This window comes from Schistocerca nitens, chromosome 2 (genome assembly GCF_023898315.1).
Source record: "Schistocerca nitens isolate TAMUIC-IGC-003100 chromosome 2, iqSchNite1.1, whole genome shotgun sequence".
Classification (NCBI taxonomy): Eukaryota; Metazoa; Arthropoda; class Insecta; order Orthoptera; family Acrididae; genus Schistocerca; species Schistocerca nitens.
This window is the reverse complement of record NC_064615.1, coordinates 834074414-834099945: the sequence shown is the minus strand read 5'-3', so window position 1 is coordinate 834099945 and position 25532 is coordinate 834074414. Positions and strand designations below refer to the sequence as shown.

The 25532-nt window shown below is 39.3% G+C and overlaps 1 protein-coding gene across 2 annotated transcripts in view; it reads left to right on the top strand.

Annotated features, from left to right (window-relative positions):
- Positions 1 to 25532, top strand: part of LOC126237102 (androgen-dependent TFPI-regulating protein-like) — a 137450-nt gene that overhangs the window by 36754 nt on the left and 75164 nt on the right. The window contains exons 4-5 of one of the 2 annotated variants that reach the window (XM_049946912.1): positions 12998 to 13149; positions 13255 to 13541. In XM_049946912.1, coding sequence (XP_049802869.1) covers positions 12998 to 13149; positions 13255 to 13313 — 211 coding nt within the window. In that variant the 3' untranslated portion in view covers positions 13314 to 13541. Of the gene's footprint in view, positions 1 to 12997; positions 13150 to 13254; positions 13542 to 25532 lie in introns of those variants that run through there. The other variant, XM_049946913.1, reaches the window with a different exon arrangement.

Here is a 25532-nt window from a genome sequence, read left to right as displayed (position 1 = left end):
TTATTGTTTTTGACCCATGCCTCCACTTCCCCAAGTGTTTGTCCAATATGACGAATTAGGTCTACCTCATTTTTACAACAGACTACAGCTGTTTAGTCATCTGCATAGAGGATAGTATCAGACTGGACCTGACATGGCATATCATCAATATAATATAGAAAAAGCAGTGGCCCTCATATTGAACCTAATTGAGTGTTTTTCCAGCCAGAGAGAAATTTCTTGCCGTTGATGTTAATAAGTACTCTTTGTTTTCTGTTTGCCAAGTATGATGACATTCAGCTAAGAGATTTGCCTTGAAAACCAAAGCGTGCCAATTTTTGGAGAAGCAGGTCATGATTTACTGTGTCAAAGGCTTTGGACAGGTCACAAAAGATGCCTGACACACACATTCTATCATCAAGACATCTGCTGACTTTTGTGACTAATTCATTTATTGCATGGATTGTGCTGCGGCCTTTTCTGAAACCATATTGATTGCCTAAGATAATGCTGTTAGATGAATTGTGATTTTCAAATCTGATCACATACAGCTCTTTCAAATATTTTTGAGAAAATTGGTAACAGTGAGATTGGCCTATAGTTGCCCAATTCATCTTGTTTGCCTTTTTTATGTACGGGCCGAATTTCTGCATATTTTAATCGATCTGGGAAACATCCCTCATCAAATGATTGGTTGATTATGAAGGAGAGTGGATATGCAATACTGTGACGGACTATTTTTATTATTCCAGTGGGGACCTCATCCCACCCCACAGATTTTGAATTTTTTTAGGGACATTATGATTTTGATGACATCTGAGATGGAAACATGAGAAAACTTAAAACATGTGCAATTGCTATCTGTCATATTGGGCTTTGTATTTGGTGGTGAACAGTTACCAAATTTGTTACAGTTTATGAAAAAGTCATTGCATGATTCACAAATGGCACTGGGTTTTGTAACAGCTCTACCATTTATCATTATTTTAGAAGGGCATTTTCTCTCTGCCTCACTGCCAACTTTGCTTCTTATAACAGACCAAACAGCTTTTGTTTTGTTTTTTGCATTTGAAATGAAGTCGTTATTTGCAGTACGTTTTGCTAGTTTAACTATTTTGTCAAATGTTTTTTTGTATGCACTTACATACTTAAGAAATTGAGGGCTTCAATTTACTTTTGCCTCCATATGCAGTTTCCTCTTAGTAGCACTAGACACTCTAATTCCTTTTGTTACCCAGGATCTACTTTTTTGGGACCTGGTCCTCACTGTTACAAAAGGGAAGCATTCATTGAATATACCCAAGAATTCAGTTAAAAAGTTATTGTAATTGTCACTTGTGGAAGTGTGTTTGCTGACTGACCACTTGGTTTGGCTTAGTTTTTTGCAAAATACTTCCACATTTTCTTGACTGAAATTCCTACATCTTTTTGTTGTGCAGACTGAATTTTGCTTCGATAGTGATACAAATAGTGCTTTATGGTCTGATACTCCTAAATCCAGAAGAAACTTTTCTTTTACATAATAATTATAACTACTTATAATATTGTCAATACATGTTGCAGAGCTTGCTGTAATTCTTGTATACTGATCAAAATTGAGATTTAGCCCATTTGTGGCTACCAGGTTCTTTAAGTGTGAAGAAAATTTGTCATCAGTCCTTACATCTATGTTGAAGTCAGCACATATAACCACTTTCTTGTACAGTTTCTCACATTTTAATTTGTGTAGCAATGTATCAAACTTATCTAAAAATACAGAGCTTATATGGTACCCAGGGGTGCGATACATGCTGATAATTAGTGTGTTATAATCTTTAAGTTCTATACAACAACTTTCAAATGTACCTTCTTCATTCAGATAGCTAAAATTCTGTCTGATATCATAGTCTACTACAAACAGCATAGTGAACGCATTATTGTGGCCAAGATAGATAAGAAGCCCACACCTACTACAGTAGTACAAGTTTATATGCCAACTAGTGCTGCAGATGACGAAGAAATTGAAGAAATGTATGATGAAATAAAAGAAATTATTCAGATACTGAAGGGAGACGAAAATTTAATAGTCATGGGTGACTGGAATTCAAGTGTAGGAAAAGGGAGAGAAGGAAACGTAGTAGGTGAATATGGATTGGGGCTAAGAAATGAAAGAGGAAGCCGCCTGGTAGAATTTTGCACAGAGCACAACTTAATCATAGCTAACACTTGGTTTAAGAATCATAAAAGAAGGTTGTATACCTGGAAGAACCCTGGAGATACTAAAAGGTATCAGATAGATTATATAATGGTAAGACAGAGATTTAGGAACCAGGTTTTAAATTGTAAGACATTTCCAGGGGCAGATGTGGGCTCTGACCACAATCTATTGGTTATGACCTGTAGATTAAAACTGAAGAAACTGCAAAAAGGTGGGAATTTAAGGAGATGGGACCTGGATAAACTGAAAGAACCAGAGGTTGTACAGAGTTTCAGGGAGAGCATAAGGGAACAATTGACAGGAATGGGGGAAAGAAATACAGTAGAAGAAGAATGGGTAGCTTTGAGGGATGAAGTAGTGAAGGCAGCAAAGGATCAAGTAGGTAAAAAGACGAGGACTAGTAGAAATCCTTGGGTAACAAAAGAAATATTGAATTTAATTGATGAAAGGAGAAAATATAAAAATGCAGTAAATGAAGCAGGCAAAAAGGAATACAAACGTCTCAAAAATGAGATCGACATGAAGTGCAAATTGGCTAAGCAGGGATGGCTAGCGGACAAATGTAAGGATGTAGAGGCTTATCTCACTAGGGGTAAGATAGATACTGCCTACAGGAAAATTAAAGAGACCTTTGGAGAGAAGAGAACCACTTGTATGAATATCAAGAGCTCAGATGGAAACCCAGTTCTAAGCAAAGAAGGGAAAGCAGAAAGGTGGAAGGAGTATATAGAGGGTCTATACAAGGGTGATGTACTTGAGGACAATATTATGGAAATGGAAGAGGATGTAGATGAGGATGAAATGGGAGATACGATACTGCGTGAAGAGTTTGACATAGCTCTGAAAGACATGAGTCGAAACAAGGCCCCGGGAGTAGACAACATTCCATTGGAACTACTGACTGCCTTGTGAGAGCCATTCCTGACAAAACTCTACCATCTGGTGAGCAAGATGTATGAAACAGGCGAAATACCCTCAGACTTCAAGAAGAATATAATAATTCCAATCCCAAAGAAAGCAGGTGTTGACAGATGAGAAAATTACTGAACAATCAGTTTAATAAGTCACAGCTGCAAAATACTAACACGAATTCTTTACAGACGAATGGAAAAACTAGTAGAAGCTGACCTCGGGGAAGATCAGTTTGGATTCCGTAGAAACACTGGAACACGTGAGGCAATACTGACCTTAAGACTTATCTTAGAAGAAAGAATAAGGAAAGGCAAACCTACGTTTCTAGCATTTGTAGACTTAGAGAAAGCTTTTGACAATGTTGAATGGAATACTCTCTTTCAAACTCTAAAGGTGGCAGGGGTAAAATACAGGGAGCGGCAGGCTATTTACAATTTGTACAGAAACCAGATGGCAGTTATAAGAGTCGAGGGACATGAAAGGGATGCTGTGGTTGGGAAGGGAGTAAGACAGGGTTGTAGCCTCTCCCTGATGTTATTCAATCTGTATATTGAGCAAGCAGTAAAGGAAACAAAAGAAAAATTCGGAGTAGGTATTGAAATCCATGGAGAAGAAATAAAAACTTTGAGGTTCGCCGATGACATTGTGATTCTGTCAGAGACAGCAAAGGACTTGGAAGAGCAGTTGAATGGAATGGACAGTGTCTTGAAAGGAGGATATAAGATGAACATCAACAAAAGCAAAACGAGGATAATGGAATGTAGTCGAATTAAGTCGGGTGATGCTGAGGGAATTAGATTAGGAAATGAGACACTTAAAGTAGTAAAGGAATTTGGCTATTTGGGGAGCAAAATAACTGATGATGGTCAAAGTAGAGAGGATATAAAATGTAGACTGGCAATGGCAAGGAAAGCGTTTCTGAAGAAGAGAAATTTGTTAACATCGAGTATAGATTTAAGTATCAGGAAGTCATTTCTGAAAGTATTTGTATGGAGTGTAGCCATGTATGGAAGTGAAACATGGACGATAATTAGTTTGGAAAAGAAGAGAATAGAAGCTTTCAAAATGTGGTGCTAGAGAAGAATGCTGAAGATTAGATGGGTAGACCACATAACTAATGAGGAAGTATTGAATAGGATTGGGGAGAAGAGAAGTTTGTGGCACAACTTGGCCAGAAGAAGGGATCGGTTGGTAGGAAATGCTCTGAGGCATCAAGGGGAAAAAGAACTTACCTAAAGTAAAACGCAGGGCAAATATACATTGTTACAGCACTAGGACAAACAGCTCTATCTATACACCCTACCACAGACTGTCAAAATCAGTTAACAGTTATGAACTTATGGGCCACAAATTATTTAACAAACTTCCACAAGGTATACAAAATTTACCAGAGCAACAATACAAACAAACACTTTATGACTGGTTAGTTGTAAACCCATTCTACAATGTAAAGGATTTCATGACCTGTGATATTAAACTGTAAAGTTCTTAACAATTCTGTCCTTTTATAGCATGTACTGTACTGTATTGTATTATATGTATGACTTTGTCTATTGCTGTAATGGCTTAAAGACAATAAAATTATTATTATTATTATTATTATTATTATTACCAATTTAGTATTGGAGGGCAGCGTGGAAGGTAAAAATCGTAGAGGGAGACCAAGAGATGAATACACTAAGCAGATTCAGAAGGATGTAGGTTGCAGTAGGTACTTGGAGATGAAGAGGCTTGCACAGGATAGAGTAGCATGGAGAGCTGCATCAAACCAGTCTCAGGACTGAAGACCACAACAACAACAACAACTGTGGAATGAATTAGTATGCAGGAGCCTCCATACCCATTGGTCCTACAAAAGCTGGTAGCCAGTTTATAACCTGTAAGTTTATTTAGGAGACTGATATTTTCAGATTTTAGCCAATGTTCATTAAGGCATATTACTTTCACAGATTGTTTCACACTTTCTAGCAAAATTTCTATATCATAAAGCTTCCTGATCATTCCTTCAGACAGACCTCTGATGTTCAAGTGCATAACGAAATTACTACTGCATATATTATTAGTTAGAGGGTCTTTAAAACTAATTTGACTATAAAGTAACGGAACGTCCACCTGAGTGTTGACTGCTTGTTCTGGATTCATTGTATTGGGCCAAATTCGGAAAGAACTGGCCCCCTTCATCAGTTTCCCTGTGTGTGAGCATCTGGATGATGAGTAGGTAGTTTTCTTGATGATAATTTCAGTCTTTGCTGTATGTTCTGAGGCTGGTTCTGGCACCATCTCATCTTCTGGACGTGATGTTCCTGTTTGAGCTGGCGCTGTGGCTGCGATTTTGAAATTGTTTTTCAGTGGGAAACTCACCACTGAATGACACCAGTCCAGAAATATCACATATGGCAGTGAAAATACTTTGTTTCTGGTGAAAAACTGTATGGTGTTTGCAAATGTAGCCGTAATCTGCTACCACAGAAATTAGCAACTTATGTTTTAGGACTGTTTGATAGTGAAGTTGCTGAGCTAATTTCAGACTTCATTTAAAAACCATTATCAGCTTTTTCTTGTACAAACTTTAAAAAATGCTGTACTTGAGAATTAGAAGAATCAGTCACTTAAAGTTAAAATATTGCTAACAGAAGAAAATGTAGGAGACAGCAAGCCATCTATGTTACACAGGGAGATGTGGACTCCTGCAGGAATGCAAGCAACCTATGATTTTTTTTTTTTTTAAGAAATATATTTCTTCAGTAACTATCACCCGATGTGCATCCTATACCTGTGGTTTGTTGAGGTGAAAATCTTGAAACAGTGCCTTTTATGCCTGACAAAATTGTAGGGATCACAATGCCCAGTCAGTCTGTATATAATCAAAATAACTGAATTCTCCAACTGGAGGAACAGCTTTCGGAACCAATGACACAGATTTAGGAACTACAAACTGGGACATGATAAGGAAGCATATCAAAACAAAATCAGTGTAACTTGCTCAGAAACATTCTATGTGCTGGTATCATTATAATTTCAAACAGACTGCAAAGAAGTGCACATTGCCATGTCCATTTATTTCTTAACAATCTGCTAACACTCAGAAGGAAATCTAGTATGTGACTTGCTATGTGAATGTTCTCAGCATGGCACAGAGTGAGGAGGCTGAAGCATCTCACTGCCTGTTCATTATGGATTGGAACACACATAATTGATTTTTGGTCATCTCTGGGGTAGACATTTCTGTACTTCCAGCAACAGCATTGGATCACAAAAACATTCAGAGGTGGTAGCTTTGCACTGCAAACAATTCTGCAGTACACACATATGGTGAACACCTACTGAACATGGAAACAGGTCTTTGACACAGATTTACAACACTATTTATTCTTGCAAATGTTTACTAGCAAATTATTAGTGCCAGTTTTTTGAGCCATTTATTTATTTATTGCATATCTAGTGTAACCAGATTAGAGTCTTAAGGCCTCTCTTACAAGTGACAAGGAGTTACAAAACCCTCCCAATAACAAAAAGCATAATAGTAATAAATAATAATAGTAATGGGCATTTAGAGTGATATAAATTAGATTAGCATTGAAGCCAAGTTTAGAATTATCAGAAGCAGAATGGATAAAGGAAGAGGGGAAGAATGAAATGACAATGACAATGGCTGTTATGAAAAAGAAAAATATAAATAGAAGAACTCTGCCAACAATGGGTAGGGAAAAGTTCTGGGCAAAGGGGACTTACAAAAATGAACTGTACAGACTGTAGGAGATATGGCTATTGTGACAGAAGGTGGACTGTTAGTAGTTTTGAAGTTTGGAAGATATTTAATTTCTCTGATATTTTGAGGAAGAGAGTTCCAAAGTCAGGTTCCTGATACAGAAAATAATTTAGAAAACATGGCAGTGCTATGTGGTGGTACAGGGGGAATTTTAGTTTGTTGAGACCGAGTATCTCTGCTGTGTTGTTCAGATAGTAGAGTAATATTTGAGGAAAAATAAGAGTGAGTGCAATGATGTATAAGTTGATAGAGCAAACATAGAGAACAATAGTCTCTACGTTTAATGGCATAGATATTATAACTGTTCATAGGCTGGTGTGATATAGTCAAAAAAGCATATACTGCAATGTATCATACACAAGCATTCATCAACAGTTCAAGCCTGTGTGAGCTTATATGAAAGTCCTTGGAAAATGACATCACCATAGTCAAATATGGGGAGTATTAGTGACTCAATGAACTTCTTTTTAAGACTGACAAGAAATGCTTTTTTCTGTTTCTGTAGTGAGTGAAGTCCAGTCCAGTCCAGTATAAATGATGCTCCAGAATTATTCCCAAGGTCTTTGCACAAGAAGAAAAGTTTATTTCTGTGCCAACTAGGATTAATGATGGAAGAAATCCTCTGAACTGAGGGATAATAAGTCTTTTGTCAGTGACTAATTTTGCATGTTTTTTTAGATAGGTTAAGTTTCAAACTTAAACTATGTGTCCACACTGTAGGGCAAGTAAATCAGCATTTACATCCTGGACTTGCATTTAGATATAACCAAATGTCATCACTATATAGGTGGTATTTGCACTGGGAGAGAATAGTTGACACATCATTAACATATAATGAGAAGAGTAATGGACCCAGTACTGATCCTTGTGGGACCCCTGATCCTACATCCCTCCATTGTCACCTTTTTGTTCCAATCATTACACACTGTTGGAAACATTTAGGGTATGAGTGGAGCCACTGCACAACACTTGAGAAAAATTTTGGCTTGGAAGTTTATCAAGTAGAATGTCCAAGTTGAGAGTGTCAAAAGCTTTTCTGGAATCCAAAAAGCACATAATAGTCACCTGTTATTTATCCATAGCTTGTTTCAGTTTGTCAGTCACTTTTATGAGAGCAATTTTTGCGCTGTGATTGGAAAAACTGACTGGCATTCCATGAAAAGTTCATTTGATGTTAAATAATTAGTAAGCTGTTTGTAAACTATGTATTCTGAAACCTTGGATAGTGCTGATAAAATGAAAATGGGCCTGTAGTTGGATGGCTGTTTGGCAGATTCCATCTTGGGTAATGCTTTTATGAATCTCTGCTTGGAAAGAAGCTGGAGGTCAGAGATTACTTAAAAACATCCTTTATTTTGAACAGTATAGGATCAAAAAGAAAACTGATCATTCGTGCTGTATGTTATTGTGCCCTGCAGCTGCCAAACAAATTTACACAATTGACCTCCAGACCATGTTAGGGCATACCGGCTGCAGAAAAAAAATTTCATTTATACCACCCAGTGATACTTTAAAGGAAGTGATGGTTTATGCACTTGTGCAGTGGTCAAGTAAAAAAACCAATGTGGCAAAGTACTCTTTTAGATCCTCAATAGGAACTAAAAGTTTAGCTGAAGATTTGGGTTTGCTTGTTCCTAAACCTCACTGATTTTTCTATAGGATGGCAGGTCTGTGAAAGTCCTCTGTTAGCTAGTGGGCATTCCTGAGCTTTGCATTCCTCACAGATTGACTGACTCATTTGTGTATTTACTTGTATGTGACATGATTATGAGAGGTTGGATGTCCTTTGTATGTCCTGTGTGCTGCATTCCTGACACTCATTAGGTGTTTGAAATATGGGTGCATATTTGTCATCTAAATTATTGAGGCTCTTAATGAATTTGGGTAGCTCATTATTTGTGTTGAAGTTAGCTTCTGCTTTTGTATGACAAGAAATATTACAGGCATCATACCATACATCAAACATGATGGTCCTCCCTCTTGGTTGTGCCATGTGGCTGTCTGCAGACCAGGTTTCTTGTAACCATACATTCTTGTGACTACTGCTGCCAGCAATCATGTACAGTGGCTACATTTCTGCTAAGTCTTTCTTTAGTATCACAGTAGGAACATCCAGCTTCTCATAGCCTTATTACATGACCTTGTTCAAACTCAGTAAGGTGTTAATAATGGCATCTTTCTCACCTTGAAGGCATTCCTGACTAACGTCAACTCACCACACCCAGTCCCAAAGGTAACTAACGCTCACGACTGTTACAGTGCATATTTAAAGCACACCTGGTTTGCCTCCTCTCTACTAGCACCACTCTTTATGTGACTGAAGTGAAATTTGAATAAACATCATCCTTTACATGATTACCTGCTCCTTCATGGTGTTGCAATATTTTATTTTATTTTATTTTCAATGTAGATGATGTTCTCATTGCTTCAGCATCAGATGAAGAACATATAATCCATTTTCAAAAGCTTCTTCAATGGCTGGATAAATATCACCTTAAGATTAAGGTGGGAAAATGGATTTTTGAAGAGAAAGAGATATGATGGGTGGGTTATCCTGTGTCACATCAAGGAGTTTCACCATTAGAAGAATAAGTGAAAATAATAAAAGACACCCTTACTCTAAAACAGTAGCAGAACTACACTATTTTTGAGGACTGGCAAAGTTCTACAGATGTCTGTTGCTACAGACTGCAGTTTGTTTAACTTGTGCAAAAACTCCAAGAAGAAGGATAATCAATCTTTTACATGAGCCAACAAAGCAGAAAAATCGTTCAAGAAATTTAAAGAAGAAGTAGCTAATGCAACCCAGCTTACTCATCCCTCAACAGATCTTCCCTTACTTTTTATTTTTGATGCTTTGGACTATGTTATAGGTGCTTCTCTACACCAACTACAAGAAAGAACATCTGAACCACTTACATCCACAGTCTGTTTTCCCAATATTCATCGACCTGGATGAAATATGGATGTTCCAAGAACTAGAATGTAGCAGTACAGTTTTCAAAAATACTATCCATGATAAATTTGTGTGTCAGGGCCCAAAGCATTTAGCCTGACATGAATGTATTTTTGAGTCTGAGCAGAGCTATGTTCACAGCACTCTCAGTACAGGACTGAGAGCTTTTAAACCCATGAACCTGAGGTCAACAAGACCATTTCACTTGCAGACCATGTGGCAGTAAAGACCTCAAGTCGGTATTGTGATTTAGCAGTCAGTCAGTTTTTATGTGAGTTCTATTTGATTTAAGTCTTGAAAGTTGCAGGCATTTACTCACTGTTCTGTTTGCTATGCGTGTTGGTAAGCGGCTCTCATGGTATAAATGCCTGGATTAAAAGCTGGGATCTGCTCTGATTGATCCTGTTAAACATCACCAAACTTTGATTAGGGGCTGTCCTCTCCTAGACCCCTACCCCCTCCACCCCACACACTTTCCCCAGTTATTAGTACAGTCGCCTTTTGCAGACTTTTAGTCACATACGAGGTCTGTTCAAAAAATTCTGGAACTTTGCCACAAATTTTTCTTACACCAACCTTTTGCTTATTGTGCATGGTCCCCTTCAAATACTCACCTCCACAATTGATACACTGCTCCCAGTGCCATTTCCACTTCCAGAAGCAGTCTTGGTATGCCTCTTTCTGGATCGTACGAAGCACCGTCTGTGAATTTTCTTTTATATTGTCTAGCAAATCTTTGTCCTTTCAATGGGGTTTCCAACTTTGGAAATAAAGAAAAAAGTCTACAGGGGCCAGATCTGGAGAGTATAGAGGGTGATACAACAGAGTGATTTTGTTTCTTGTGTAATAGTCATGCACCAACAGGGATGAATCTGTGGGTCCATTATCATGATGCCAGAGCCATAAATTGTCTCACCACATTTCAGACCACTTCCTTCTCAGGTTTTCTCACAGACATTGCAACACATCCAGATAGACAATCGATTAACAGTTTGTCTCTATGGCATGAATTCATGATGAACTAATACTTCAGTATCAAAGAAAACTATCAGCGTGGCTTTGACATTTGACCTGACACGATGAGCTATTATTGGTCTTGGAGAACCTTTTGTGACCCATTGTGAAGATTGAACATTAGCGTCAACATCATAACTGTAGACCCATGTCTCATCACCAGTCATGATTCTCTTAAGGAAGGTCTTGTTCTCATTTGCATGATCCAAAAGGTCTTCACAGATTGTGAGGTAGAGGTCTCATGAGCCGTGGAACAAACTTGGTGGCAATACAATGCATTCCATGATGCTGTGTCAGGATTTCATGATGTGATCAAACTGAAATATTCTTCTGCAATCTCTTGGACAGTCAGTCTTTGATTGGCATGCACAATTCTGTTAATGTTCCTGGCATGAGCATCATCAGCAGATGTTGAAGGGTGTTATGAATGGGATTCATCTTTAACTTCTGTCCTGCCATTTTTAAACCATGCGAGCCATTCATAACACCAAGTACAGCTTAAGCACTCATCACCATACACTTCCTGCATCATTTGGTGTGTCTCTGTAAAGGTTTTGTTGAGTTTCACTCAAAATTTAATGCAGATGCATTGCTCCTCTAACTCCGCTATCTCGAAATTTGCAAACTATGTGACACAACGTTCTACTGAATACAGCACTGAACAGTAACTAACAAATATACAACAATGAAACTTTCAGCAGTTACACATTAAATACAGGCATGTGCAGGGATGCCAAATGAATTTCGCTCCAACACACCATTGGCGCGAAACTATGAATGTTCCAGGATTTTTGAACAGGCTTCGTACTTGCAAATTACAAGTTGTATGTCATATTTTACACCAATGAACCAAACATAATGGCCACCCATTTAAAAGTGTATTTGTCCAATTTTCAAACACAGTACAGCAGCGATTCTGCTTGACATGGATCCTACAAGTTCTTGATAAGTTTCCAGAAGTATATGGCACCAGATGTCTACTAACAGGTAACTAAATTCCTGCAAATTACAGGACGGTGGTTTGTCGGTATGCATCTGGCACCCAATATGTGTTCCAGTGGGTACAGATCAGGAGCAATTTCTGTCTAAGATATCACTGTGAATTCACTGTCATGCTCCTATAACCACTGCAGCATTATACTGGCCTTGTGTCACACAGAGTTATCCTGCAGGAAGATGTCATGCCATTAGAGAAGACTTCAACAATGAAGGGATGCATGTCGTACACAATAATGTTCATATAGTTCACTGCTGTCATGGCGCCATCGAGTACTACCATAGGTACCATAGAAGCCCAATGCAGTGTACCCCATAAAATAATTTTGCTCTCAACAGCCTGCATCTGTGGTGTGGTTCACATTGCAGCATTGTACTCTGTTGTCAGATCTGCCCCAGATCATTGTCTATTCTGGATTACACAATTGTGGACCTCCGACCTCTATGTTTTGTGATGAGACGTGGATGTCCAGCATCATACAGCCTATGCATTATACCACCACCCTCCAACTACTTGCCATAGGTGCTCATGACAGTAATGTACAAAGAACGGACAAGCTTCACCATTTCAGAGGTTCTCATTTCCAGCTGCAAAGCCACAACAATGTGCCCTTTGTCAAAACCACTTATATAAGTGAATTTCTGCATTTTGGCCCATGTATTCACTATAAAGACTGCCCATTCATCTCTGTGCCACTTAAATTCTTTCCTTACTAGGTCATGTGCCCACAACACCACCAGGAGCTATTCAACATCACAGTGTGCAGTGATCATAATGTTTTGGCTCGTTAGTGTATACTGTAGTACGACGCATTGTGCTGAAGTGAAACCTTTAACAAATTCATCACTTTTTTGTAATGAAAATCTTTTTATGATCACTGGATACTCCAACATCCTATGTGCTTAGGTGTGAATGATGAAACCTATAGTAAAACTAAACTGGGTGCTATCTTTACCAGGGGTGTGTTCTTATATGAATCTTTAGTAGGTTTACAACAAATATTTAAATTCAATAAGATATATTTGTGACTTATCAGCCATTTGCATTTTGTTTCATGCTTATGGTGTTCCAGTTTGTATGAGAACATGGCTATGCAATATTCTCAGGAAAAATTATCTCTAATAAATCATTTCTTATGCAGGGACAATACACATATCTCTTTCAAAATTTCAGCTTTTATTGTACATACTACTATGATGGAACATGGCTGTATCCAATATATGGAGTTTTGGACTGGACCCAGCGTATTTCTTTATCAGCTGTAACATTTATAGCATGCATACTGATGTCTTTTTTTGGTGAATATCTGAATTCGCAAATATGGGGTAACTATCCAGCTTGTTTAACGTAACTATGCTAATAATGTCTTCATTTTCTTTGTATAAGTAACCTATAAACTATGTTGAGAATAACTTGCATGTTGTTTGCAGGCCATGAAATACAGAAGATGAAAGCAAAGGATTTACCAAAACAAAATAAACACAGATAGAGTTCCAAACACAATTTTATTATTGTAAACAACTTTAAAAATGACACAAAATTGTAGCAGAAATTGACCAGTTCCATTTCAGATATTTCAAATTTAATATGTGATTAGTTTGTTAATTCTTAAGGTATCCTTGCTGTTGTTGTGGATTTTATTGGGTTTAAGAAGCAACTTATGTTATGAATGTACAAATGTGGAGTGGTGGAAATAAGAGATACAACAGTTTTCTTTCATAGACTTGTTTGTATAGTATTTTTATTCTATCCAACAAATATTGAACATACAATTGAAATAGTTAGATATTGGACACATGTCTATCAGGACATATTACTTCTCCATACAAAAAGATGGAAATGTTTACAAGTCAAGTAAATTTTCATTTTACATTTTCTTGTAAAGTTTTCTCAGTGAATCCTTAGGTAATATTCAAATGCTATTTTCAGTTACGCTCAACATATTACAAATTATTCATTTTTCATTACATTCAATGCAGTATGCCTTTACGTTAATATTGAAATTGTTAAATTAATTGCATTTCCTTGAGTTGCGTTTTATAGACATTTTTTACCAAGTGCAACATTTCTCTCTAACAATGTCTGCCTTTCAATATTACAATATTCACACTTGCTCTTTATCTTATACAGGATATCCATAAAAGAATGTCCCAGTTATAAAATTTAATAGTATCAAATGTAAGTATTGTAGAGTGTTGGTGCATGGCCAGAATTGAAGAGTAGCTAAAACAGTTTAAGGCCTATATCCCTTTGTTATTTTCCCACTTGCAGTACTACACATGCAAAAGGGTGACTTTTGAGCATGTTCCCCTTTAGAATAGGAGAAAGAGAGCAAATTTCTATTTTTTTGGCAACTCTCTTTTTCATTCTACCTGTGTATGTTACAGTGAACAGGATCAGTCCTGTACATCCACTTACACTCCTTAACCCATCATGACAAGTACGAGTGGTGTCCTGTAATGGGATCACCACCGTTAGGTCTACTCAACCTTTTCCTGTCCAGTCACATGTGCTGGTAGACACATATGTGCCCGGCCATACCTTGCCATGGGTTACATGTCTGCTGGCACTGGACACATGTCTGGTGTGCTCACACATAAGTTTGCTTGCCAACTGCAACTGTCACAGCAATCAGCTGGGGTGGCTAAGTAATGCTGCTGACCATGCTGTAATCCATGTGCCACCACTGTCCAAGCCAAGCAGAGTTTTAGCCACTGGCAGTTGCTGGACTGCTGTAAGCAGCATTGCTTCAATGGGCACAGCGAGCTTCCTCAGGACACCTCCAATGCTGTCGCCGCCTCTCGTACCACTGCTACCAATGCTACCAATGCTACCCACAACACTGCTCCTGTGTCACTGCTATTTTCAGTTACCTCTTCTGCTACCACCACCACTGCCGTGTGATGTAAGTGTTGCTGCAGTGTATTGTGCTAGTTGACAACTCTGGGGAACTTCTTCCAAGGGATATTTTTGTCACCTAGAATAGAGTGAGACCTCTTTTTGTGTGCAACTGTTTGGTCTCAATCCCAGTTTTGTAACCATGCCTGATTTACAACCTTGCCAACCAGTGGAGAGGTGCAAATCAGCTCCTGATGCTGCAACTGTGGCCACAGGAGAGCTTGATTGAATTACTTTTCTGTAAAAGCAGATAAGCACCCTTGCACTTGAAAAAATAGAGTTATAGGAATGGCTTAATGTGATAACTTGTGAACGTCAAAAAAGAGCAGCCAAAAATGCAGCAGCTCCAGGCCCTTCAAGGGCTCCTAAGGCTGAACCTGAAAAGCTAATACTAGATATAGCCATAACTTTTGTACCTCCTTTTGCTTGAAAGCCAGGCAAATATGTAGCAACATTTTTGCAAAACATCAGTGATGTGGGATGTACATGTGCATGGCCAGATCATTTTTTGTTAAATGTCACCCAGCTGAAGCTTCCAGGTGATGAGTGAACTTATATTGAGTCAGTAGATGTGTTTTGGGAAGCACCCACTTTTGAATTCTTGGCACAGGTTTAGCAGAGCACTACTCTGTAATGTATGGAAGAGGTTAGCTATTACCTGATCGGTTGTCCACCCTTAGACAGAAAGGTAGGGGGGGCTTTGATGACAGAATTAGGGCAGTCTCTTGTTACACCTACACCCTAAGAAGAGACAATTCACCTAACAAAGTGTTAATTGAAGAAGCTGAAGCAGGAGCTATTGATGTATTCATACATGGAATCAATCCACAAATAGGGAGTGAGGTAAAGGTAGCCTCCTCCACCTCTTCGTATGAGGCAGTTAGACTTTCTCTTTTACACAAGGAAGTGGAAAGATTTGTATCCACCCTCACGCATACCAGTGAACTGTGACATGTGTTCATTAATGACATGAATTACCAGAGATATGGGAAGCCCAACCATACTGTTTAGTTTTAGAGGGCAAGCTCAGAGGGAAGACGAGCAAAATTCTTCTGGATATCAGTGCTCAGATTAGTGTTCTTTTTGTTTCTAATAATGACAAGCATATGCTAAAACTGCCATACTACAATATAAATGGACTTGGAGACAAGATAATCATACCTGCAGGCACCTGTACAATAGATCTGCACATTGTAGGTAAAATGTATGTACTTTGGTGTGTAAGTAGTAAGGAAATGCGGATCGGACTTTGATGTTGTGTTAAGAAATGATTTCCTAGAATGCTAACAGGCTGTGATAGATTATAAAACCTGCACTGTTCAATTAAGTGATTCCATACATTATATGAGCAGTGGATGTGCATCACTATCGTAAGGAACTTTTGAAGGGGAACCCACATCGCAAGATTAAGGGGAATAGATTTCAAATACCTGTGTATGTTGGCAATTTGGTCAATGTGGTATAGAAACCATGTGATACATTTTTGGCCAGTGCTGAGGAGGTTATAGAAACCAAAGTAGCAAACCTAAAACAAGTTAAAAGAAAGAAAAAGAAGCAATTACCTGTGAGGAAGGTTTGCATGATAGGACCTTCATTATGGTATCAGTTGAAGAAGAAATTGGCACATTTTAGGGAGTCAGAGCAAAGTCTTTTACACCCAGCTTTAGAGGAATATGTATGGTTGTTTGAGTAAAGACAGTATTTGCGAGCTACTGGCATCATATAGCACAAAATTCCCAAGGAAGATGCAACACCAATCATGCAGGAAAGATATTGACTACCATACCACCTAAAGTCTGTTACTGGAGATACTACTCAACAGCAGCTGGCTGTGGGTATAATTCCACTCTCTGCAAGTCCATGGTTGAGTCCTATCAACATTGTGCCTAAAAGTAATCAAGCAATGGGAAGAAAATCTATCATCTATGTGTCGATATGAGGGTGGTAAACCACACCTGATACCTAGCCCCTTCTATGTATTGATGAGACCTTAGACAGATTAGGGAACAGCAAATACTTTACCACCCTGCATATGTGTTCTGGGTATTGCACCACAAGATAGACAAAAAACTGCTTTTGTGGTTCTGTCTGGACTGTATGAATTCTTGCACATGCCATTTGGTCTAAGAAATGCACCTGCCACTTAACAAAGATTTGCCAACTTCTTATTAAGAGTTTTAAAACCTACTATGTGTCTCATGTATCTCAATGACATTGTAATTTCTGCAAAAAACAATTAAAGAGCATGCTGAGATATTAAAAAATGTAATATCTTATTTCAAAATGCAAAATTAAGTTTAAAGCTAGAAAAATGTGCTTTTGCACAGTCACAGGTTCAGTACCCCAGACATGTCATTAATTCAGAAGGAGTTAAGCAAGATTCTAGGCTAACTGAGGTAGCGGATAATTTCCCAGTGTCAAAACGATGTTACAGAGTTAAAATCTTTTCTTGACTTAGCCAATAATTATTTTCAATTTGTGTAAGATTATGCTACAACAGCAAAATCACTGACAGATGTTTTAAGGAAAGAGACATTGTTTGAATGGACAGAGGAGTGTGAGGGGGCAATGAGAAAAATTGAAAACATGTTGACTTGTTTGCCCCTAGTGGTATACCCAACCTTTGAAAAACCGTTCATCCTTCCAATGGATACATCAGATTACATGGTTGAGGCCGTTTTGAATCAGGAAACAGATGGTGAGGAAAGACAAATAGGTTGTGCCTCCAGGCAAATGAATTCTGCAGAAATTAACTACAGCACTACCAAGAAAGAGTTGTTAGTTCTCACATTTGGCATAAATTGCTTTAAGTGATACTTATATCGATGCCAATTTACTGTGGTTACAGGCCACACCAAGCTAATGTGGATGTTGAGTTTAAAGGACCACAGCAATCATTTGACTAGATGGACATTAAAATTATCTGAGTATGATTATACAGTCTAGCACACACTTGGCCATTTGCAAGGAAATGCTGACACGCTTAGCAGAAAAATTAGAGTTGTGCAAACACATGATGTTGCCATAGAAGAACTGAAAGAATCCCAAGAGAGTGAGACGTGGAATGCCATCAGTACGCACCACTCTCTGATTTTGTTATAGACAATGGCATACTGTATTGCAAGGCTTGTAACAGGACATCCTCCTCTAGTATTACTTTTCCTCAACAGTAGTTGTCAATACCAGTATTATTTTTCGAATTCTGGACAGGTCAATATTATCTCAGTTACTTTTATGAAAACTTTCATATAATTTTATACATAGTATGTTATATTTCAAGATAAAATTTATGAAAATGAATTACTTTATAAAATGTTTTAGTCTCGATGTTGCAATTGACATTTTTTGTTTGTTTTAGAAACATTTGAAATAATGAAATGCTGGCCCACTTAAAATTTCTATTATTAATCAAGCAATCCTGTATTGGTTACTATATTTATTTCTGGATTCATATTTACGAAATAATAATTGGAATTAGTAGAAATTCATTTGTCAAGAAAAATTGTAAACCTTTTGGAATATGGTTATTTCCGCAGAGTGTAAGAGTCATAAGCATGCCTCTGATGTGATTGGACTATATTTGTATTTTGTATGAAAAATTTAAGTTCAGCTTTGTTAATGTGTGTAGGGGTAATTTAACTATATAAAGGAAAACGCTTGCGTGGATTTTATGTTAGGAATAATCACTTTTATTGTACCGCACAAACGCAATACATACATATGTTAACCTGGGAAACTAACACTCACTGTTTCCTCCAAAGAACCTCACTTGCAAAGAGAATGTTTCAGTGTCCTGTAGACTATCGACTTGTCACTCCCACACAAAACGGTCCGTCACTAACTTCACTGAGGCATTGGTTCCTGGGAGTGCCAGGTTGTGAAAGCTGTCGAATACCTTTCTTCGGAACTGGGGAGTGATGTATGGGAGTGGTCTAACCATGGAGGTGTCGCACCATACCCTAAATGGGCTGCAGGGGGCGTCCACAAGTCGTAAATGTAGGCCAGTGGCACATCAGGCACATCTGAAGCCTGTGCCCTTGCCAATTCAGAATAATCCAACATTGGACTTATCCCATTAATGCGCGAGAAATAGTCTGCCACAATGTTGTCGGCACCATGGATGTAACGCACGTCTGTCGAAAACTGGCATATAAACTCGATATGGAGGGCCTGGTGGGGGGAACATGAATCGCTGATTTTGTAGAAAGATGCCATGAGAGGTTTATGGTCAGTGTATATGGTGAATTGCCTGCCCTCAACGAAAGGGCGGAAGTGCCTGACACTTTCATACATTGCGAGGAGTTCCCTGTCGTATGCACTCCAACGAATTTGACCCATCTGTAGTTTTTGTGAGAAAAAACTTAGTGGCTGCCAATGATCCTTCACTCCCTGGTGTATTGCTGCACCAACTGCAACTTGGCTTGCATCCACTACTAGGGCTAACTGAGCTCCTGGTGCAGGGTGTGTAAGCCCCACTGTGTTGTGAAGGCTGTTTTGCAGTGCCTTGAAAGCAGAGTCCATCTCGGGTGTCCATGGGAGTGGGCGCTTGCCAATTTTGTTGTGTCTGGCCAAGGCTTTGTTCAGTGGTGTCTGGATTGCTGCTGTTCCGGGGAGGTGGCGATGATAGAAATTTATCATTCCTAGGAATCGTCAGAGATCGTGTTAGTTTTGAGGCCGTGGTAGGGTACGCAACAACTCCAGCTTCTCTGGCAGTGGGAAAATGCCCTGAGCTGACACTTTATAACCCAGGAAGGTCACCACGGGTTCCCCAAACAGGCACTTGTCCATGTTAAGTGTTATTCCATGAGCACTAAGCCTGCTTTGCACCTTGTTTAATTGTTTCTGATAGTCAGAAACATTCCCCAAAAACACCAGAACATCGTCTAAATAGGAAAAACAATATGGTAGCCCTCTTAGCATGCTGTCCAGAAACCGTTGTCATTTTTGGGCAGCATTTTTCAGCCCGAATGGCATCACAAAAAATTCAAACAGCGCGAATGGGGTTGCCACTTCAGCCTTTGGTATGTCCTGCTCTGCCATTGGGATCTGATTATAAGCCTTACGGCAATCTAAAACACTGAATATGGTCATCCCAGCCAGTGAATGGGTGAAATCCTGTATATGTGGCACAGGGCATCTGTCCGTAACAGTTCAGGCATTCAAAGCTTGATAATCACTGCATGGGCGCCATGACCCATTCTTTTTATGGGAAAGGTGCAGAGGAGAGGACCACGGACTGTTGGATGGCTGTATAGGTCCTTCTTGTAGCATCTCGTTGAAAATGGTCTTGGTTTCCTGCAAGCGATCAGGTGCAAGCCTGCGAACGCGTGAGGAGACTGGTGTGCCTGGAGTTGTATGGATGTGGTGCACCATCTCATGCTTCACCCTGTTCTTTCTTGTTCCATGTTGTGGCTTGGGTGTCGCCTTTGCGGGTGAAACCGCAGGAGCCTGTTGTTCTGCCGTCAACTGTTTTGATGTCATTTCATCCATGTGCAGGTCAGATTCATTCGTCACTATGGTGTCCTCCCAGGTGGGTGCACTGAGGTTATCAACCCTTGAGCGTGCATGAGAGGTCGGATGTCCTTGTATTCCTGGGATAACCCATCCATTGGCAGAATGGACAAGTTGTGACTTGCATAAATCCATGGACAATGCACGTTTTGCCAGGAAATGAGCACCTAGTATAGGTTGGTAGATAGCATCCATAACGAAGGTCCAATTGCATTTTTCTGGTAGTCCAATGTCCACTGCCAGTGTTTTCTGTCCATATGTGTGGATGACTGAATTGTTGACTGCTTTCAAAGTGGTCTCTTCAGTACGTTTGTCTGAAGGGAAGAAATTTACAGGCAGAGAGCTGACATCTGAGCCGGTGTCAACCAAAAACATCCATCCTGTAGAGCAATCAGGAACAAAAAGTCTTTGTGAAGATGCATACCTTACAGCTGTTGGAGAAGTTGATCTGCAGAATGTAGGCTTGTCCTGAAATGGGGGTGTCCTCCTCTCATGTGTCTGTGAGTTTAGGTGCAGTTGCTTGTTGTCACGGTCGGCTGCGCCTAAAGCAGGCTGTGGGATGCATTTGGGTGTGAGCACGGTGCCTTACACTTCGTAGCTTGCTCGCCGAAACGCTGGTGGAAACAGCAATAACCAGTGCCATTGTTTGCGTGATGTGGTGAGTGCGTCAGCTGGTGACGACGCGTGTGTGTGTCAGCCGCCGCAATGTTGCGTGGCTCTAGCCACTGCAGCTGGGCAGTCAGCTGATCGATGGCAGCGCGGAGAGATCAGAAATCTTCGGCCGTGTCCAGCGCTTGTCATGTGGCCGTGGAAGCACAAGCTGGAGGCGCTGCGTCAATCGGCTCCGGCCATGCTCGGCTGGTGTTGTTGGCCGAGGTGGTTGCGGCAACAGCCACTGTGGCATGCGAGTCGAGCAGGGAGTGCACTCTATTGGCCACTTGCAGCAACTCGCTTAATGGCCGGCCCTCGTAAGCAATTAAGGTTAAGCACAGCTGTGGAGGTAACTGCTGTTGCCAGATGTGCACAAGTAATGTGTCTGAGAACATGGAAGGGTCCATCATAGCATGTAAATGCCGGTAAAAGTCTGAAGGCGATCTGTCACCACATTTCTCATGGTACAGGAGCTATGTTATCCGCTGGTCCACAGGTTTTGTGTAACGTGAAATTAACGCCGTCTTTAGGGTGGCGTAGGCTTGTTGTGGTGGGGGTTGCATAATTATATCCAATATCACTGATGACACACGTTGGTGCAGGTTGCATATCACTATTGTGAACTGTTCAAAATCATCGACTATTTGTTGCTGCACGAAAATTTTCTTCATAAAAGCAAACCAAATTTCTGGATGTTTGGGAATGAAAGGAGGGGGCCGAATTTGTAACCGTGACGCGGGTGGGCCACCAGAGCCGATGAACAGAAAGTTTGAAAATCGTGGGAGCGGCACCAATGCGGGTGATAAAAACATGAGCACATTTGGTCTGATATCGGAGTGTCCTGTGGGCTGGTTGTGCAAGGCAATATCCTGTGGCGTCAGCATGGGAACTGACAGTAAATGCGGTGCGGTTGCAAACGTAACGTCATGGACGAAGTCGGTATGAGATGTAGGAATCCATGGCACTGTGAACTGAGGGGTTTGCTGCATCGTGTCGAGCTCCTTCTTGATATTCTGGATGATGCTGTTGATGTCGCGGAAGAGGTTCTGTGCAGACGACATGTCGATACGAGATGGCACGGAAAATATCTAAAGAAACTTGTCTACTGTCACACCGCTTAGTTACGGGGTCACCACTTATGTAGGGGTAATTTCACTATATAAAGGAAAACGCTTGTGTGGTTTTTATGGTGGGAATAATTACTTTTGTTGTACCACACAAACGCAATACATACATACGTTAACGCGGGAAACGAACACCCATTGTTTCCTCCAAAGAACCCCACTCGCAAAGAGAATGTTTCAATGTCCTGTCAACTATGGACTTGTCACTCCCACATGTGAAAAATCAGAAGGCTGTATGGTATACTACAATGTGAGAAAATAGATTTACATAAAAACAAAAATTCTGCAACAATAATCTTGATATTTATTTAGATCAGTCCAACCATGAGGACATTGTGATGTAACAAAATAAAAGTGATGTTGTTATTCAATGGAAAAGTTGGATTGACCATTGTCATAAAATATTGTGTTATGAAATGTGAATAGTTTTTACTTGCAGTTTCGTGTGGCTTGAGGCAGTCACAACTAGCGTGCTATTGATTAAGAAATTGCGTTATCGTCTTTCTAATTACTTCATGATCGTAGATACGATCATACCCGGTCGTGAAGTTATTGTTATGAGAAAACAATTTCCTAAGGGACCAGAAAGTTCTTAAGGGCGCAAAAACAATGGTAACATCACACAAAAGGGGAATTCTATATTAAAGCTGATGCAAGAAGACAATCAAACAGTTTTCTTTTTGTCAATGTAACACACACATTGGATTGATGATCTTGGTGTCTGTAATCTTAGCAAAATGCATAATTAAAATGAAAATAGTACTGAGGAGATGATAGGAATGAGTACTGCTAAATGATTCAGTATTCCCAGAACAAATATTTATTATAACTAAAACATATATCGCACCTTAAGCTTAGTGCTACATTGACGGTAGGTTTTTATGCCTGTTTCATGTCCATTGAGTGCTCTTTTATATAGCCATCATCCTCTTGAGTCGCTCGTGCTTCATCACGATAAGTTATAACAGTTCTTCTTTTTACACGTCACTCAAACTTTGGCGTAACACGTTTTTATACATTTAGTAAAAATTAGGTCAAACTGCCACAAATCTGCATCCGTCTTACTAAAGAAAAACAGTACAAGTCTTTTTTGCGCTCGAGGCTTCATATGTTCTCCAGCTGTTTATGTTGCCGCCCAAAGATGACAAATTACATTATTTAGGAAATTCCACCGTCGCTATGCGATGCCTTATTATACGTTAATCATTCTTTATAAACAAGTATTTGCCTTCTGGCTGAAAGTATTAACTGTTTGCTGTTTTAATGAAGCCAAAAATACCAAATATCACAACATGAAATGTAACATTTTCAGCTTCAAGAATCAGACTCCTAGATGAGAGGAACTGTAGCCAACTCTACATGACAAACTAAGTAAACTAGAAAGTTTGTTGTAATCTTCCATTCTCTCAAATCTTCATAAAAGATGAATGTGGACAACAGATGGACATAGGAAGGAGGAGGAATATTGCAGACTACATTGGGTAATAGACTAGTAATACGTAAAGAATTGCAACTAATAATGGTACAGTGTCATGACAGTTTACAGGCCTGACATAATGGATGACAGGCCACAAATGCAAGAATAGCCTTGAATTACTGGTGGAGAGGTGAACAAACTGATGTTTGGAAGTATGTACAAAATTGTCTGCCTCGTGTATGAAGTCCACTAAGGACTAAAGTTCCTTTACAAACATTACCAGAAGCATCAAAACGATTTAATATTGTGGCCCTGCATATCTGTGGCCAATTTCGACAAAGCACCAAGATTAGTAAATATATGTTGTTAGTTATTGATCACTGTTCAAGGTACTTGATGTTGATAACACTTGCAGATATGACTGCTAAAACTGTTTTTTGCACTTTTGTCAGTCACTTTGTATTGCCATTTGGAAGCCCCTAGCAACATTCACCACTCAAGGCTCAAATTTCATGATTGTTCCACAAGTTTTCAAAACACTATGAATCAAAAAATTATGAACTATGCCCTTTTACCATAAAGACAACAGGTACCCGGAGCTTGTGCACATAACTATTGCACAAATGTTATCATATTATTCATCGAAAACACACTTAGATTGTGACAGACTTGTAGGATTCATTGCATCTGCATACAACTGTCACGTCCACAAGGCAACAGGATATTCCCCACATGAAGCTGTTTAATGGAGACCCTTGAATTCACCTTCTGAAATCAACAAATTGCACCATGGCATCAATATAGACAACACAAAAAGTCTAACCCACTGACTCAAAGCCATTTTGAAACAAGATAAACGTAGTAATTCCAAAGCCACACAAAAGCAGTAAAAAGACAGCAACAAAGGCACTAAACTTCCTTAGTACAAGCCCAGCGATAACAGTATTGCTCCAAAATCCCACCGTGAAGAAAAGGCAAACCAAGAAGTTCACTCCTCCTTATGACTGGGAGAATGAAGACAACTGCCAAGGAGATGCATTGCTGCCCCCTGTACACAGTAAGAATTTGCTTGTGTTGTTCATGTTTACGATCATATGTGTTTGCATTTGTGCTGTTTTGTATACAGGGTATTCAAAAGAAGGTATGTAATACTTTGTGAATCTGTAGTACTTACCCAAAAAAGAAAAATAAGTCCAATAAACATGGGCCAGGAAATGCATACTTTCTGAGATAAACAATTATTTATAGGAAGGGCTTTGCAATGCTTGGTTGCAAATATTATCACAGTCATTGCATTGGTACTCCATCAGATGTATTGGCAGGGTATTATGATGTCTTACTCACAGTACTCTACCTACCATTAGGTGCCGTGCAGTCAGTTGTGTGATTCGAGTCATATTGTAGGCTATATTAGTAGATCGTGCCATTGCAGCAACAAAGAAAAACGTGATTCATGTATGATGGTGCACCAGCACACTTTCATCACAATGTGCACTAACATCTAACACAGACATTTCAGGTCTAATGGGTTTGTCGAGGGTCATACACTTTGACCTGCCAATTCATCAGTCCTCATTCCCTAGCCATTTGATTCCATTTGATTACGGGTACACTTGAAGGTTGGTCTATGTCATGGCAATCAACGATGTGTGAACGCTATAGGGTCATGTCTTCAACTGCACCAGCAGGTATGACAACTGGATGCACTTCAAAGGGTGTGTCATTCCTTACACCAGAGGGCAGAAGAGTGAACTGTCAAAAATGGATGCAACATTGAACACCTCCTGTAAACACATGTTTATAGCAGAAAATGCATTTCTTGACCCACATTTACTGGACTTATCTCAAAAAGTATGTGTTTCAGGATCCACATTTAATGGACTTATTTTTCTTGTTTCAATGAGTACCATCACCTCTCAAAGTATTCAACACTTTTTTTGAACACCAGTGTAAGTTATAGTTTTGCGAATTAGCACCCAGAGAAGAGAGAAATAATTTTGTAATTAACAATAGATACATGTTAAATGGAAGTCATAATAACTATTTTTGTAGTCATGAAAAAATCATGCCAATCACAGAAAAATATGAAAGTACAACTCAGCGTTTG